Source organism: Pezoporus wallicus, unplaced genomic scaffold (assembly GCF_028554395.1).
Source record: "Pezoporus wallicus isolate ANWC-B61680 ecotype Strahan unplaced genomic scaffold, APGP_CSIRO_Pwel_v1 contig_3847, whole genome shotgun sequence".
Lineage (NCBI taxonomy): Eukaryota > Metazoa > Chordata > Aves > Psittaciformes > Psittacidae > Pezoporus > Pezoporus wallicus.
Window position 1 is genome coordinate 1,603,172 of NW_026639842.1, and position 13,985 is coordinate 1,617,156.

The 13,985-nt window shown below is 36.4% G+C and overlaps 1 protein-coding gene across 3 annotated transcripts in view; it reads left to right on the top strand.

The window, feature by feature from the left end:
• The window catches only part of ESYT2 (extended synaptotagmin 2), a 74,402-nt gene extending 60,794 nt beyond the window's left edge, over positions 1-13,608 (top strand). For all 3 annotated transcript variants that reach the window (XM_057416484.1, XM_057416485.1, XM_057416483.1), the window contains 9 exons: positions 573-647; positions 2,491-2,577; positions 3,308-3,457; positions 4,410-4,798; positions 6,998-7,096; positions 7,692-7,823; positions 9,195-9,300; positions 10,239-10,288; positions 10,428-13,608. In XM_057416484.1, coding sequence (XP_057272467.1) covers positions 573-647; positions 2,491-2,577; positions 3,308-3,457; positions 4,410-4,798; positions 6,998-7,096; positions 7,692-7,823; positions 9,195-9,300; positions 10,239-10,288; positions 10,428-10,473 — 1,134 coding nt within the window. In that variant the 3' untranslated portion in view covers positions 10,474-13,608. The remainder of the gene's footprint in view (positions 1-572; positions 648-2,490; positions 2,578-3,307; positions 3,458-4,409; positions 4,799-6,997; positions 7,097-7,691; positions 7,824-9,194; positions 9,301-10,238; positions 10,289-10,427) is intronic.
• Positions 13,609-13,985: the final 377 nt, after the last annotated feature.

Consider the following 13,985-nt stretch of genomic DNA (forward strand, 5'->3'; position numbering starts at 1 on the left):
AGAGGCTCAGATATGGCAGGTGGTTGATTCTCTAATAAAGGGTATTTGATAAACTGTAGAAAAATATACATCAGGTACATTATAGTGCATCTTCTTCTCAAACTGAAGAGAATATCAATGTTCTGATATTACATCCAGTTTAATTATGTTAGTGCAATGTAACTAAAGCTTCCTGAGATTGTGCTTTCTCCATACCTCCCATTTGCATGCAGTATTCATTTTGCAATTTTAACTATGCTTCATTAGCTTTAGGTGTTGTAATGCTCATTAAAGGGTAAGAATTTATACCTTACCAATTTAATTCAAAGCAAATGGAAAGGAGTCTAAAACTCCTGCCTATTCGTACCATTTTGCTTCAGTATATTTAGGGCAGTTGGGATGCCTTCATATTAATGTGTTCACCAATTACTAGCTAGTTTGCCCTTCAAGCCTGTTGAATAAAATGCTGAGAATAGTTGATAAACATATGGTAAAATGCATAGTTTGCAATTTGAAGATGCAAATACTTTAATTTCAGAGGAGAGAGTTTTTGCTTTATTCTGAAGGCAAAGTTTCTGCTTTTTCTCTATCAGTCAGGAAAGAAAATGAACAGTAATCCCAATCCACTTGTTTTGCTGTCAGTTGGACACAAGGCACAGGAAAGTAAGGTAAGTTCCTACTCCTTATACTTGGCTTTATCTACAAAATTTGGTGGCTTTGTGTCTTGGCATTGGCTATCAAGCCATTGAGCTTGATATAAGCTCAATTTAGTAATTTTACTAATTACTAAAAGTTATTAGTAGAACTGAATTGCCAACAAGAAACAAAGGATTGAACGGGTGCTTACTCAATTTAAACTATCTGTGAGTAGAGAGAGGATCTTTAACTATTTTTAGATGTCCTTCCACAGTAGGTTGTAATCTGCAACTGGGATTCCTACAGTAGTGATTACGTAAGTAACAGTGTGGGCAAGCAATAGGTTCATAAAGTACTGACCAAGATCTGAAAATTTACAGAATCAGAGAATTGGAGAAATGCCCAGGTCTAAAAGGGCCACTGAAGATCATATGCATGAACCTTCTGCTTAAAGTAAGCAAAGTGCTGTTAGGTCTCAGGAGCTTGTACCTTTAGCCAGGTTACTCTGTTACTGTCTACTGCTTTTTCTGCTTTGAGGTATGGACCACTTCTGTGCTTTCAAAAGGCAGTCCTCTAGCACTCCTGAGTTCCTTTGCTCTCCAAGGTAGATAGTCATGGAATCCCTTTTAACAGTTCAACAGAGCAAGCTGGAATCTGCTTTTCTGAAGTCCATGGCTTTTATTCCACTATTTGTTTTCCTCATGCCCCTTAGGATCTTAAGCTCTGTAATGTTAAGGTCTTTGTAGCTGAGCCTGCTGTCAACAGTCATATCTGCAAACCAATATTCTTCATGTTTTAGTAGTAGATTCAGAAGAACACCACAGTCAACACATCTAATGATTGAGAACAACTGTAACACAATAGTGTGTATTTTCCTAGCACAAAATCTTCAGTCGCTTGTGTGCCACTGCTGCTTTCCTAGAAAATGTGAGAGTAGTTAAAGCTCTTGGTGAGAACCTGGTTCTGCAGACCTGAGACAGCCTTGAGTTGTCTGAAGAAGTTGTTATAACATCTCTTGTTCTTAATCAGGGTTCTGTAAACAAATGCCTGTCATGAGGACATGGTGATCCCTCTGATTCTGACCTAAGGCATTCAACATAACTCCATAACTAACCTCTGTGCATTCAAACAGCTTTTTAAAATAGCAACAGAGAAGTGATAGCTGGATAGGTAGGTATATGCAATATGGGTGGGGTTTGTTTGGGATTTTTTTAAAGTAAAAGTATCAGTGAGCCAAAAGGACATCTAATTTGGCTTCTTCATGCCCTGTCAAGAATTGTCACAAAGCATAAACCAGATCTTATACACAGTCTTAATTCTGATACTTATTAGAGAATGGAGATAGAAATACAAGTTTTCCAAGTTCCCAGATAGAGCTTTTCTTAGTGAGTGCTTTTTTTCACTTCCTCTCCAGCCCTCTTTGTCTTCTCTCGCATTAATTGCTGAAAGTAGTGAGGTTTGACAGTGAAATTTTCCACATGATTACATGGAGATTAGAAGGAGACATACTCTTCTCTAGGAGTTTCACTGAGTTAGTTCAGCTCTTATATAGAAGCATGAGATGAGAGAGAATGTGCCATTCTGAAGACCTTGTATTTGTTCATAAGCTAGTGTGTAGTAAAGGTTCTTCAGCGGGACTTTTACTTTACATGCACCAACTTTAATTCAAAGGATATTCTCTTAATGTCCTGTGTATAACTTTATATGTGATATTATATATGTCTTGAGTGGATCCCACTTGGCCTTTGTTGAAATATGTCAGGTTTCAGATAGGAGTTTTGCAAAGCTGAAATGAGAAATGTACTCAACTCTTGACACCGCTTTATTGGACAAAAACATTTTATAATTCGTAAGCTTCCTGTTCTTTAACTTTAGATTCGATACAAGACCAATGAACCAGTATGGGAGGAAAACTTTACTTTCTTTGTACACAATCCCAAAAGACAAGATCTCGAAGTTGAGGTATGTTGTCTCACTCTCTTAAGATACCTTTCTTTTCTAAGACATTGTAGTAGTAATGTTCAGACATTGCAGGCTGTTATCAGATGAGACTGAATATATTGTGAACACCCTTGAAATGGAAGTGTTTTTCAAGACCAAGTTATGAAATATTTATTTGCATTTACTCCTAAAACTAAGAGACCATAAGCAATCTCTCACCAGAAAAAAGAACAAAAAAAGTAGATTTTGATACCTGTGTCTAACTAGTAGTCTTAACTGCTAGTAGAAATTGCTGTTATGTGTGGCTAATTTGTTTCCTCTCATCCCAAGGAACTCTGCTTTGTCCAAATAATGTATCCTGTTACACTGCTGATATGTAACTTATATATTTCAGACTGAAGTGGAAATAAGGACTCTCCTAATTACTCTTCCTATAACAACTAAGGGGATTTATTTTTGCACAGACTGTTTGGAAACAATGTCGTTATTTTGATCCAGGGGCAGGAAGATATAATGGTTAGTTTTCTGTCTTGCTTTTGATGTAGGAAAGGAATGAAGAAACTAGGCATTGAGTATATTTACTTCTTCAAAGTAAAGTAATCTTATGATCAGGGAAATTTGGCTTAAGAACAAACTGCATTTGATATTGTTTGGATTTTTTGTTTTTAAATAAAACTGTAATTTCCTTTTCTTTTTCTGAATTCTTACAAAGGAGAGGATACAAAGTAACTTAGCTTCTGTGTTCCTTCAGGTGAGGGATGAACAGCACCAGTGTTCTTTGGGGAACTTCAAACTGCCTCTAAGCCAGTTGCTAGAGAGTGAAGATTTAACTATGCATCAGCGGTTCCACCTGAGCAACTCCGGTCCAAACAGCACTATAAACATGAAGATTGCACTCAGGGTACTCTAAAACTTTCCCATTGTAAATATCTGAGACCACATTTAAGACTAGTGTGGCTTCTAGTCTTCTAGCTTTATGAAGAAGACACTGCATTCCCTTGGGTGTCACAATGCCAAGTGTCCTTACTTGTGGCAGTGCTATCAAGTACGCAAAGATAACCTATAATTGAAATACATCCTGTTTCAAAAACAGGAAAAGCTCCAAACAAAATGGTAACTAGCTACATTAAGATTGAAGTTCCCTGTGGGTTTAGGTTTGGAAATCACATTTGGAATCTGAATTCCTTTAAGTCTCTTATGTTCATCAGGCTATAGATCAATGAAATCACCTTTCTCTTACAGATATGGAACTGACATTGTGTTGGCTTAAAAAAATAATGTTTATAGGGAAAGGAAGAATTTTTGTAGTACTAGAAAAAATCAGACCGTCTTTCAAGCACATTGGAGTTTTGAAGACGAACACTGTCAAACTTCTATTAACTTCTGTTATTTGTTATTTTCTAAAGCACTTTCTTGCTTACCTGTAATTAATAAGTGAAAATAAGGAAAATTAGTGTGAAGAACTTGTCAGGTAGGTTTAAATTTCAAAAGATAATAAGAAAAAAAAAATAGAATAGTTTTCTACGTTGCCAGAGCTGCAAAGTAAACAGCACTTGCACCAGAAGTGTGTAGCATATGGGAAGGCAATAATGAGGAGAATAATTCTAAATGAATGGAGAATTTCACATTGTTTTATAGTTACTGCAGCTGCTACAAAGAAAATGAATCTGTGTTTTGCTGTGCAAAAGGTTGCCTGTTGTAAAGTGAATGAGTATAAGTATGAATATTTTTGGTCCTGCTTTAGTGTCCAAACTTATCAACTTGTCATCAGCCAGTACTCTTGTAGAAATAAATCTGTTCCTGTTTTTTATACTGGAAAAGAGTAACAGTGTGTGTATTTTTACTGTATCTAGGTCCTTTCTCTTGAAAAACAAGCAAGATCTCCAGATCATCAACACTCAGCCCAAGTGAAAAGGCCATCTCTTTCCAAAGATTCAAGAAAATCGTCTTTTAAGCCTCAGGTTCCTGTCTCACCACCATCTGATTCAAACAAACCTGTTCCAGCTTCCCCAGTGACTGACAGTGATAAAAAGACTGATACAGCTGACAAAAGTCAGCCTCCCAATGCCAGCCCTCAGTGGCCAACAGATCTCAGCCGAAGTTCTTCCAGTCTTCATGCCTCTAACTTCTCTTATTCTCCCAGCCACCTCTCAGTCAAAGAACCCACTCCTAGCATAGCCTCAGACATATCTCTGCCTATTGCCACGCAGGAGCTACGGCAAAGGCTACGACAGCTTGAAAAGTAAGGCATTAATTACTTGGTTTTGTGATACATCTAAGTTGATTTATAAAGAACATTGTCAGTGCAGCCAGAGTGCTTAGTCTGCATTTCAGTAATATTTTTTACTGTTGCAGTTTGAGCCTGGTATTTGAAAATCAGTCCTAGTAACATTCTGCTTCCCCCTAACACCTCAGTGAGATTCTGCACTTAGATGTTACATTACCATTGCACTGATCTGCAAGATAAAGTCCACCCTGTTTTAGAAGATATACCATGTAGTGCTAAAAAGAGTGGGATGCAAAAGGGAAGGATAGTTTTCAAGAAAACATTAATCATTTTCATGGCAATAGTTGTCTGTTTCACCATTGAATACTATTAGCATTAATATTAAGCCAATTAAGTTGAATGTAGGTGGTCTTTTTAAATTACTTAGACGAAGAGTTGACTATAAAGAATATTAAATGAATAGTCAGTTACCACTCAATTAATGAGGATTGCTGCAGCTATGCTTCCCTAAATTGTCTATTTTATTTTTCTTTTTTAACTTCCCTCAACAGGCAGCTATAGTTACCAGTAGAGACAGCTGAGCAGCCATTCTGCTCAGAACAGGGGGACGGAAACCATTAATACATGTAACTTCTCTGTGAATCCAAGTAGAAAGATTTTCATTTTTATTTGTAAGGGATTGAACCGATTCCTCTTTTTCTCTACCAGAGTTCATAAAACCAATACAGCAATACAGGTTGGAAGGAACCTCTGGAGGTCAGTCAGCTCCCTGCTCAAAACAAGTCCCACTTCCAAGTTAGATCAGGTCACTTGGACCTTGTCCAAACAAGTTTTGTATATCTCCAAGGATACAGATTCTATAACATTTCTCAGCAACTGCAGTGCTTAACAATGCCACTGTGAAAAGATTTTACCTTGTTTCCAGTTGGAATTTATCTTGCTGCAACTTGACTGTGGCCTCTTGTTATTTACTGTACACAGCCATGAGGAATCTGACTCGGCCTTCTCTGCATCTGAAGTAGTGAAAGACTGCAATTGAATCTGCAGTTGGCTGTCTCTTCAGTTTGTACAAACCCGTTTCCTTCACCATCTGCTTATGTGTTCCAGTCCCTAATTTATCTTTATGGTCATATTCTGTCTAGTCTTCAGTTTGTCAGTCTCTGTTCTGGGGCAAAACAGAGTTAGTTTGTTAATTATGCTAAATGTTGAGATACTGCTCCTTAATGCATAAATTTCATACTTTCTCCTCTGATAAGAGTGCTAAAGCTATGGCCAAGGAGGTCCTTTATTGCAGGCCCTATGGTGCTTGCTTTTTTTTTTATTTTTTTAACTAAAAAGGTACTGAACTGAAATGCTTTACTCTAGTTTTTAACATGAATTACTTGGGAATTTTAAAGGAGCAATCACTTTATAGTAGCTATTCACAAAAGGCACGCCTCTCCCTTGAAGTTAAGGTATCCTTCATGTGGTTGAGAAATTTCAAGCGTGTCATGGACTGTCCTGCATGAAACAGAAAATACTCCTAGTCAGTTTACACAAACTAAAATAAGCATTTCATAGAGATGAGGGAACTCTGCAAATAGTGGCTGGTCTTTAAAATGGAATTTCTTAAATATGGCCCTTGCTTTTTATTTGTGACCTTTATTTGAATGTGTAAATTGATTCTAATCCTATTTTCAATGTAGCATGAGCTATAGGAAAGTAAAATTGCTATGTTTGTACTGTGATTTGAGCTTTTTGAGAGAGTAAATGGGTTTAAGTATCACTATTTTAATCCCCAAATATCTGTGTTTCTATGTCAGAGAAGTTAGAAAAGAATGAGCTGGTCTTCTAATTGTTTCCCAGCCACCCATAGGCAAGTTTTCATTGCAGTTTGCACCATTATTCTTTCCAATTTCCTAGATATTGCTTTAATGTTTATTTTAGGGTAGGCAAGTTCTTTGTTGATAACAGTTTTCAAAGTATTGAAGATCAGCTGCCCCCTCACCTGACAAGAATACTTAGCTTATTTTGGAGAGTATAGCTGCTAGACAAGGAACTGAAGTACAAGAGACTGATGAAGAAAAAATTCACATCCTAATGTGTGATTCTTTCACACTGGTCTAGTGAAAAGTTAAATGATTTCTGGAAAAATTACTGCACATTTATTTTTGTTAGGTCTTACTTTAAATATGCATTTTAAAAACTAACCATAATGTTCTACTTTTCCTGCAGTGGAACAACTCTGGGGCAGTCTCCATTAGGACAGATTCAGCTAACAATTCGTCATAGTTCACAAAGAAACAAACTGATTGTGGTAGTGCATTCCTGCAGGTGAGCATACAGTACCAGTTTTCATATTTTTGCGTATTTCTTTGTAAACTTCGCTATATCTTGACTTAAATTGGTTGTCTGGATGATTCTTGTTATTTTTAAAATAACATACTGATTGTAATTGTGTGTAAGTACAGAAACATACAGAGCCCTGGTCAGAATCAATGAAACCTTTGTTGAAGCTTTTGCTGTGATTTTGTATTTCTCTATTGTGCTTCTGTCAAATTTTAAATGAAAATGGCATGTAGGTTTTTATCAGCAGTGTCTGAAAGCTACTTCTAAGAGACTGAATTTTTCAGGGCATGACAAAAATGCATGATTTTCGGAAAGCCATATCTAAACTTTGAATTGGAATTAGGAAACATTGTATTCCCACCTCTGCTGTCTGCTCACCAGTTATCTGATCTTGTACAAGTTAGTGCTTGGCACTTTTTTTCCACTGCTGTTATCTGTGAACTGTATCCTGGACATCTTACGTTGTGCAGGATATCCCACAACTGATCCATGTACTAAATTAAGCAATAGTACTGTAGACACTTATATTCAGTAATGTCTTATTTTCTAAATGTTTTTTCTTGTTTTTCACTGGTCACAGAAATCTAATAGCGTTTTCAGAGGAAGGATCTGACCCATATGTACGAATGTATTTATTGCCTGATAAGAGACGATCAGGAAGAAGAAAAACCCATGTATCAAAGAAGACATTAAACCCAGTGTTTGATCAAATGTATGTTCTAAACCATGTGTAGTAGTTTTATATATAATTAGAAAGCTGTCAAATAAAGGTTTCTCAGCTTATCTGAATGGATGAGCTGTTTGAAACTCCTAGCTGTCACCAGCAGACTTGACCATATCTTCCTCTTCTGATATAACAGCTCTTCCTATCCTTCTGTTCCCTATTATCACTACAGCCTTTCTTGCTCTGTAACCAGCCAGTTCTCTCTTCTGCCTTATCCTATGTCAGTTACATCCCCTTTGTGCTGGTAGCTAAGAAGCAGTGTACACTCTTCTGGCAGTCAGTCAGAACTTGAGTGCCTTTTAGCTGGCCAATGCTGTTGGCATCCCTTCCTGCCAGGAAGCATGTCAATTCTGACTGGCTGATTGCCTGGATCATAGATGCTGCCTCCTCAGTGTGACTGACCAGCTACCGTCCTTGCATGATCAAATTGCTCAGCCTACTTGGTGGCACTTCTCAGCAATCAGGAGAGTCAAGAAATTTCCTTGTAGTTTATATGCTGGCCCGTAGGTTGAAAGTTGTGCAAGCTTGTGAAGCATTACGTTGCATAAAAATCCTTGTCACTGCACTCAGTTGTTTGATATCTTCCCTCACCGTATGCCCCTTATTCCCTCACCCATCGCTTTTCAATAATGACAACCTTTCTCTACAGACAGAAAGTTAATTTGGAGAAAACAACACTTCAGTCCATTCTGTCCAAAAGAAATCTGTAAATCATTAGTTAGAGGCTCTGGTAGGTTTTCCTGGTAGTGCAGCTCTCTCCTATTAATTCAAAGAAATAGATTTGTTTTACTGTGCCTTTCCAAGTAAAATGTATTGCAAAGCAATAAAGCTGTTAAAGAACTGTAGTGACAAATAGATGGAGGTTGTGGTATAATCTTGCTCTCACTTTCTGGAAATTTCAGATCTAGCAAACAAAATACATGCCTCCTTGAAAGTCAGTAGGTTTTCTCAGTGTGTCAGGAAGTCCTGGTTACCGAGGGTCAGTAAGACTGAGCAGTCTTTCTCTTTGGGAGAATAGTGATCCTGTGCTGTTATGATGGTTGGATTCCTCATTCTTTTCTCTGGAGAGTGAGTGGTTAACTTTTTTCTTGTTTTATTTGTGTATTTTTTGTTTTACAAGTAGCTTCTAGAGACTAAAGGTAACAGAAGTCTCAAACATTTGATGTTCATATTGATTTTAGTATCAAACGAAATATTTAGGCAAAACTGTGAGACTTTTTTTCTTCATTTATCTCAGATTTCATTTTTTGTTTGGGGAGGAGGTGGTTTGGTTATGTTTTCAAGTGTTGCTTAGCTGTAGGAACTGAACTTGCACTTCAGGTACAAAGTTCTCTCTAAAGCATCACCCGTGCCTGTCAGATTTGATTTCAGTGTTTCCTTGCCTGAAGTACAGAGAAGAACGCTAGATGTAGCAGTGAAGAACAGTGGTGGTTTCTTGTCCAAAGATAAAGGGCTGCTTGGCAAAGTAAGTTGACAACAAGCATGTTACTATGTAAGATTAGAATCCTCTTGTGATATCAGCTTGTTAGTGTTTACTGAAGCACCTAATTCAGGTATGTAGCTTTTAAAAAACTACAGGTGGCTTAGATATCAAGCTTCAGTAACGGAACAAACCGCAGAGAGAGACGTAAAAAAATAAGACAGTAATCTCTGCTAGAGAATGTTAAGTTCTGAGGTTCACAGTAATAAAAGAAACTTGCATGTCAGACTTACTAATCATACAGTCAGAGAAAGAAAATAACCAGTGGAGAACAGGTGATATCTCGGAAAATGTTCCGACAAAACCGGAAAGACAAGCAACTTAGAGAAACACACAAAATAAATGTATGTTTAGTAATTAAAATTCCAGGCTGTGAAATCCATGAGAGAGAACTGCTGTTGGAGATGTTCCCAATGCCAAAACTGGCTTTTGTGCTTACAATTTCACAGTTCTGTAGGCACTCATTAAATCACTCTGTTTCCTACATGTCATTTGGAGCATGTAAAAAGGAACAGTAAATTCCTACGCCCTTGCAAATTGGCATATTTGTGCTCTGTAAAGAGCATGACAGAGATCAGAATCATGGTCGATTCATGCTGAATCATGGTGTTCTTAAGTTTCCTGTTCTACTAGGAAAGCTATGAGCATAAACACATCAGCTGATTGCCATTGCCAAGATATGCCATGTTCAGAATCTAAGCCTGTGGGGTGCTTTGGGACTGTATCGTTAAAAGCTATAGATTTGGAGGTCAAAACTAGCATCTTGAAACTTTATTGCAAGTTAGGCAGATAGCTAGGATAAAAAACACATTGTGTATTAATGGCATAACGTACACTGTAGTTCACAGGATTGCCAGATTTCATCTTTAAAAGACTTGGGATGAAAGGCACATATAATTGATTGCTAATTTAACTTTCCACAGTTATTAATACCTCTGGCATCTGAGGAACTTGCTAAAGGCTGGACCCAGTGGTAAGTATAATGTTTCCTTTGTTAATAACAATAGTACATACTAATAACTAGTGGCTTAATAATAGTTTTTATAATACATGCTAAATGTAAAAAAAAAAACACTAAAAACCAACAAACAAAATTTTTTTATTTTTTTCAGGTATGATTTAACAGAAGATGGTACAAGGCCACATGGTGCAAGTTAGACCCATGGATACTGGGAATTTCCCTCACATAATTTTGCCAACCTTTATATATTTTTAAAGCGTTGTTCTCACAGATGTACCAATAATATTTTTATAGCTTTACTGATTTAGTTCTTAGACACATCCCCAATAATTTTATAACACTTGATCATTTTATGTAGACATAGCCTTTCTCTTGGTTAAACTTTGTATTTTAATTTGCTAAACAATTTTGTGTTACTGTCATGTGCAATAGTAAAGTAACCTTTTGTGTTTAAACTGATCTTTGACATCTGTACCTATTAGAAAGTGGAAAGATTATGTTCTGCTGTTTTCCTGCCTTGTTTTATATCTCACCAAGAAATACTGTACTGTGTAAATATATACTATTTTTTTATAATTCTTTCATGCTGGTTTGAATTCAGAAGAAAATTAAAGTATATAGATATTTTCTTCTAAATGCATGTTAATTTCTTCAGATGAATCTCTTTTGTCTTTGCAGCACAATGGTCTTAATCATTTTGTGATATTCCTCAGAAACAAACCACAGAAAAACATTTTTACTTTACGTGTGTTTCTGGCCCAGTGTGGCTAGCTTAAAATGTACAAAACATTTACATTTTAATATTTATATATAAATGTATTATTGAAAAATCATACTATAGAATACTATAAATAAAATGAGAATTCTATAAATATTGTATAAATAGAGAATGAGGTCCATTAATTACAGTTTCTAAATTACAGTTTTCATTTAATGGCGTACAAACAGTACAGGCTCACTTGGATTTTGTTATTTATTCCTGTACTCTACAGTGCTAGACATGTGAACTTTTGAAGGTATGAGGACATGGACTTTTCTGTATTATAAACAAAATCTCTTAACTACTTGGAACGATTCTTACTGCCGTGTTTCACTGATCTGTAAGGTATACAAATCAGCTTGCAATGTAAGTTCATATAACAGGCATATGTACAAGACATGTTGTTTTTATTATACAATACTGTGCTAAATAGTGTGTTACGCTATACCTTCTGTAATACTTAAATGGAACACCAATAGGTAAGAAAGTGTGAAGCTGAGTTGAAACTGGCTGTCTTTACAGTTGCTTCATTGCCATTTAGTGTGTTTGGTGCATGGAGAATAATGCACTTCCGTGGTCCACAGAGGTTTCCTGAGAAACCATGGCATTGTAACTGAAGCACTGCCAAAGTCTGCTTCAAGGCTACAGCAGTGATACAATTAGCACAAGCTGATAAAAGTAGACAGATGAGAACTGAGGGAGAGTATCAGCCTAAATGGCTGAGCTCATAACTCGAATTTCACGAATTAGGGGCAAAATTTTTTTTTTTTATTTAGAACTGTTGTTTCTTTTTCTGGTAAGTTTTCTCAGACTGTTACGAAAATGTGCATTAAGAATCCAAGAGAACAGTTCAGCTCTTTCAGAGCCACTCCCTCATTCTTGGATAAGTATGCAATTAGACAAAGTATATTATTTAGCTAAGATTGTAGAATGATCTCTCAGCCAAGAAAGAACTTTAAAGCAGAATAATAAACTCCTGAAATTAGCTTTATTGTAAGATTACTAACAGAACCTTAATTCTAGATGTAGAACATGCCTACATTACTAGACGTACCAAAGTGCCTACTGTAGATGTAGCTTTTTTGTCTTTTTCAAGTTTAAGAATTGACTCAGTTCAGTTTGTCTAAATTCAGTTTAATGCAAACATTTGTCATGGATGTGTGTGAAACACACACTTACACCTCTATACAGTGATGGCCTTCAGGTCACCAGATTTTATACAAGTCAAACATACAATGTTAATCTTGCTGCTGTTACTATATCTGATGGACTGGGCAATAGAGAAAGGTTCTTTGTAAAAAAAAACATTTCCATTTGAAGGCTTCACTCTATATTGGAATGTATGAGTATCTATCTATATATACACACACTCATCTATTCATATAAAGTGTAATATATTACAAAATATGGTTTTTTGCTAGTTCTCCATTAAAATGTTAAGAATGGAAAGACAATTATTGTTGATTCAATGATAATGAAGAGAGTGAAAGCTGATCTAAATAAAGGAATTCGAAGATCAGCAGTTCAGCATAATTATCTTTTACCTTGGTTCAGCTTGAGGTGGAAGGACTTCTGCTGTACATCCTGCCCAGTAACTCCCCAGAGTTTAATCCATGGCTGAAAAATGGGCTGTTAAACTGATTTGGTGTTTCAAGTCTTCAGTGAAGTCTGAGGACAGGTGTTTGAAAACTTCACTTGAACAAAAAAAGAAGTGCACATTCTGTCTTCTAAAGTCTCAAGGGGGGAAATAATCTTGTGTTTGGGTAAATGTGAGATGATAGCAAGAAACTGAATAAAGTATATATGACAGATTTCCAAAATGGCTCACAACCTAAAATCAGGGATAGACTCTTAAGAGAGCTCAGTTCCCATTTAGGGAATCTAAAATGAAGAGATTGTATTGTCACTGTAATTTAGCAACAGTAAATTCCCATTGCCAGTAGTTAGTCCTGGATGCCAAACTCTAGAAACGTTTCCCTTGAGTGAATTTGGACTAGAATATGACTGCCTAGATGAGACTGATCATTTTAGTAGTGGAAACAAACCTCTGTATTATAGTTACCAAATTCTGATTGTACCATTTATATGGAATTAGGAAAGTTGAACATCAATTTTCCTCTGGGCAAAAACTGCACCTCATTATCAAGTCAATGTAGTCAATATCGACTGATAGCTTTTCATGTAGTTCTTGTTTATCCTGTGCCTTAAAATATGAACATATGAAGATGTTTAAGAAATGGCTAAAAATAAATAAGCTTTGTTACTTGTATGTACCAACACATGTTCTCTACTATTGAAACTGTTTTTAGAATTACTCCGCTTCACTGACAAGAAAACCAGCTTTCTTAATAATCGCAGTGGTATAACCTGAACTCAAATCAGCATGCATATCACCTGGATTTGGATTAAAACAGTTTTAATTTTCTGTCTTGAATCCTTTATTAGCCCTGCAGCAAATGGTGAGAGTTTAAATGAGATCAAAGGGTAATCAATTTTGTACAGGTTGCCTTTTTTGCTCATGTAATTCTACATTATGATGCATGTATTTATTCAATAAATGGTTCATATGGAAGTCAGTGTGTTGCTTCCCTCTACATACATATACTCCATTTTCCACTCTTTTGCATATCTCTGTCCTAATAATTGGTAATAGGATGAGGGGAATTTTTAGTTGCATATGCTGGCTGCTGTAATTGAAGTAGCTTTGCTGGAAGGTGTATGGGCAGATTTGGGGGTTTTACGTGGGAGAAAGTGGAGTGAGAAGCACAGGGTACTTTACTGGGGAATTCCATGTTTGCTGGTCTGGAACAGGTTGACACATAAGAATGAGGAGGCCCTTGATTCAACTTAAGTGTCTAAACTTTTTCCTCTTAAAGTGATCACTTGTGAACAAATTGTCACAATCCTACCAGTTACTAATCTATTAGTAATCAAATGTCATTATTTACA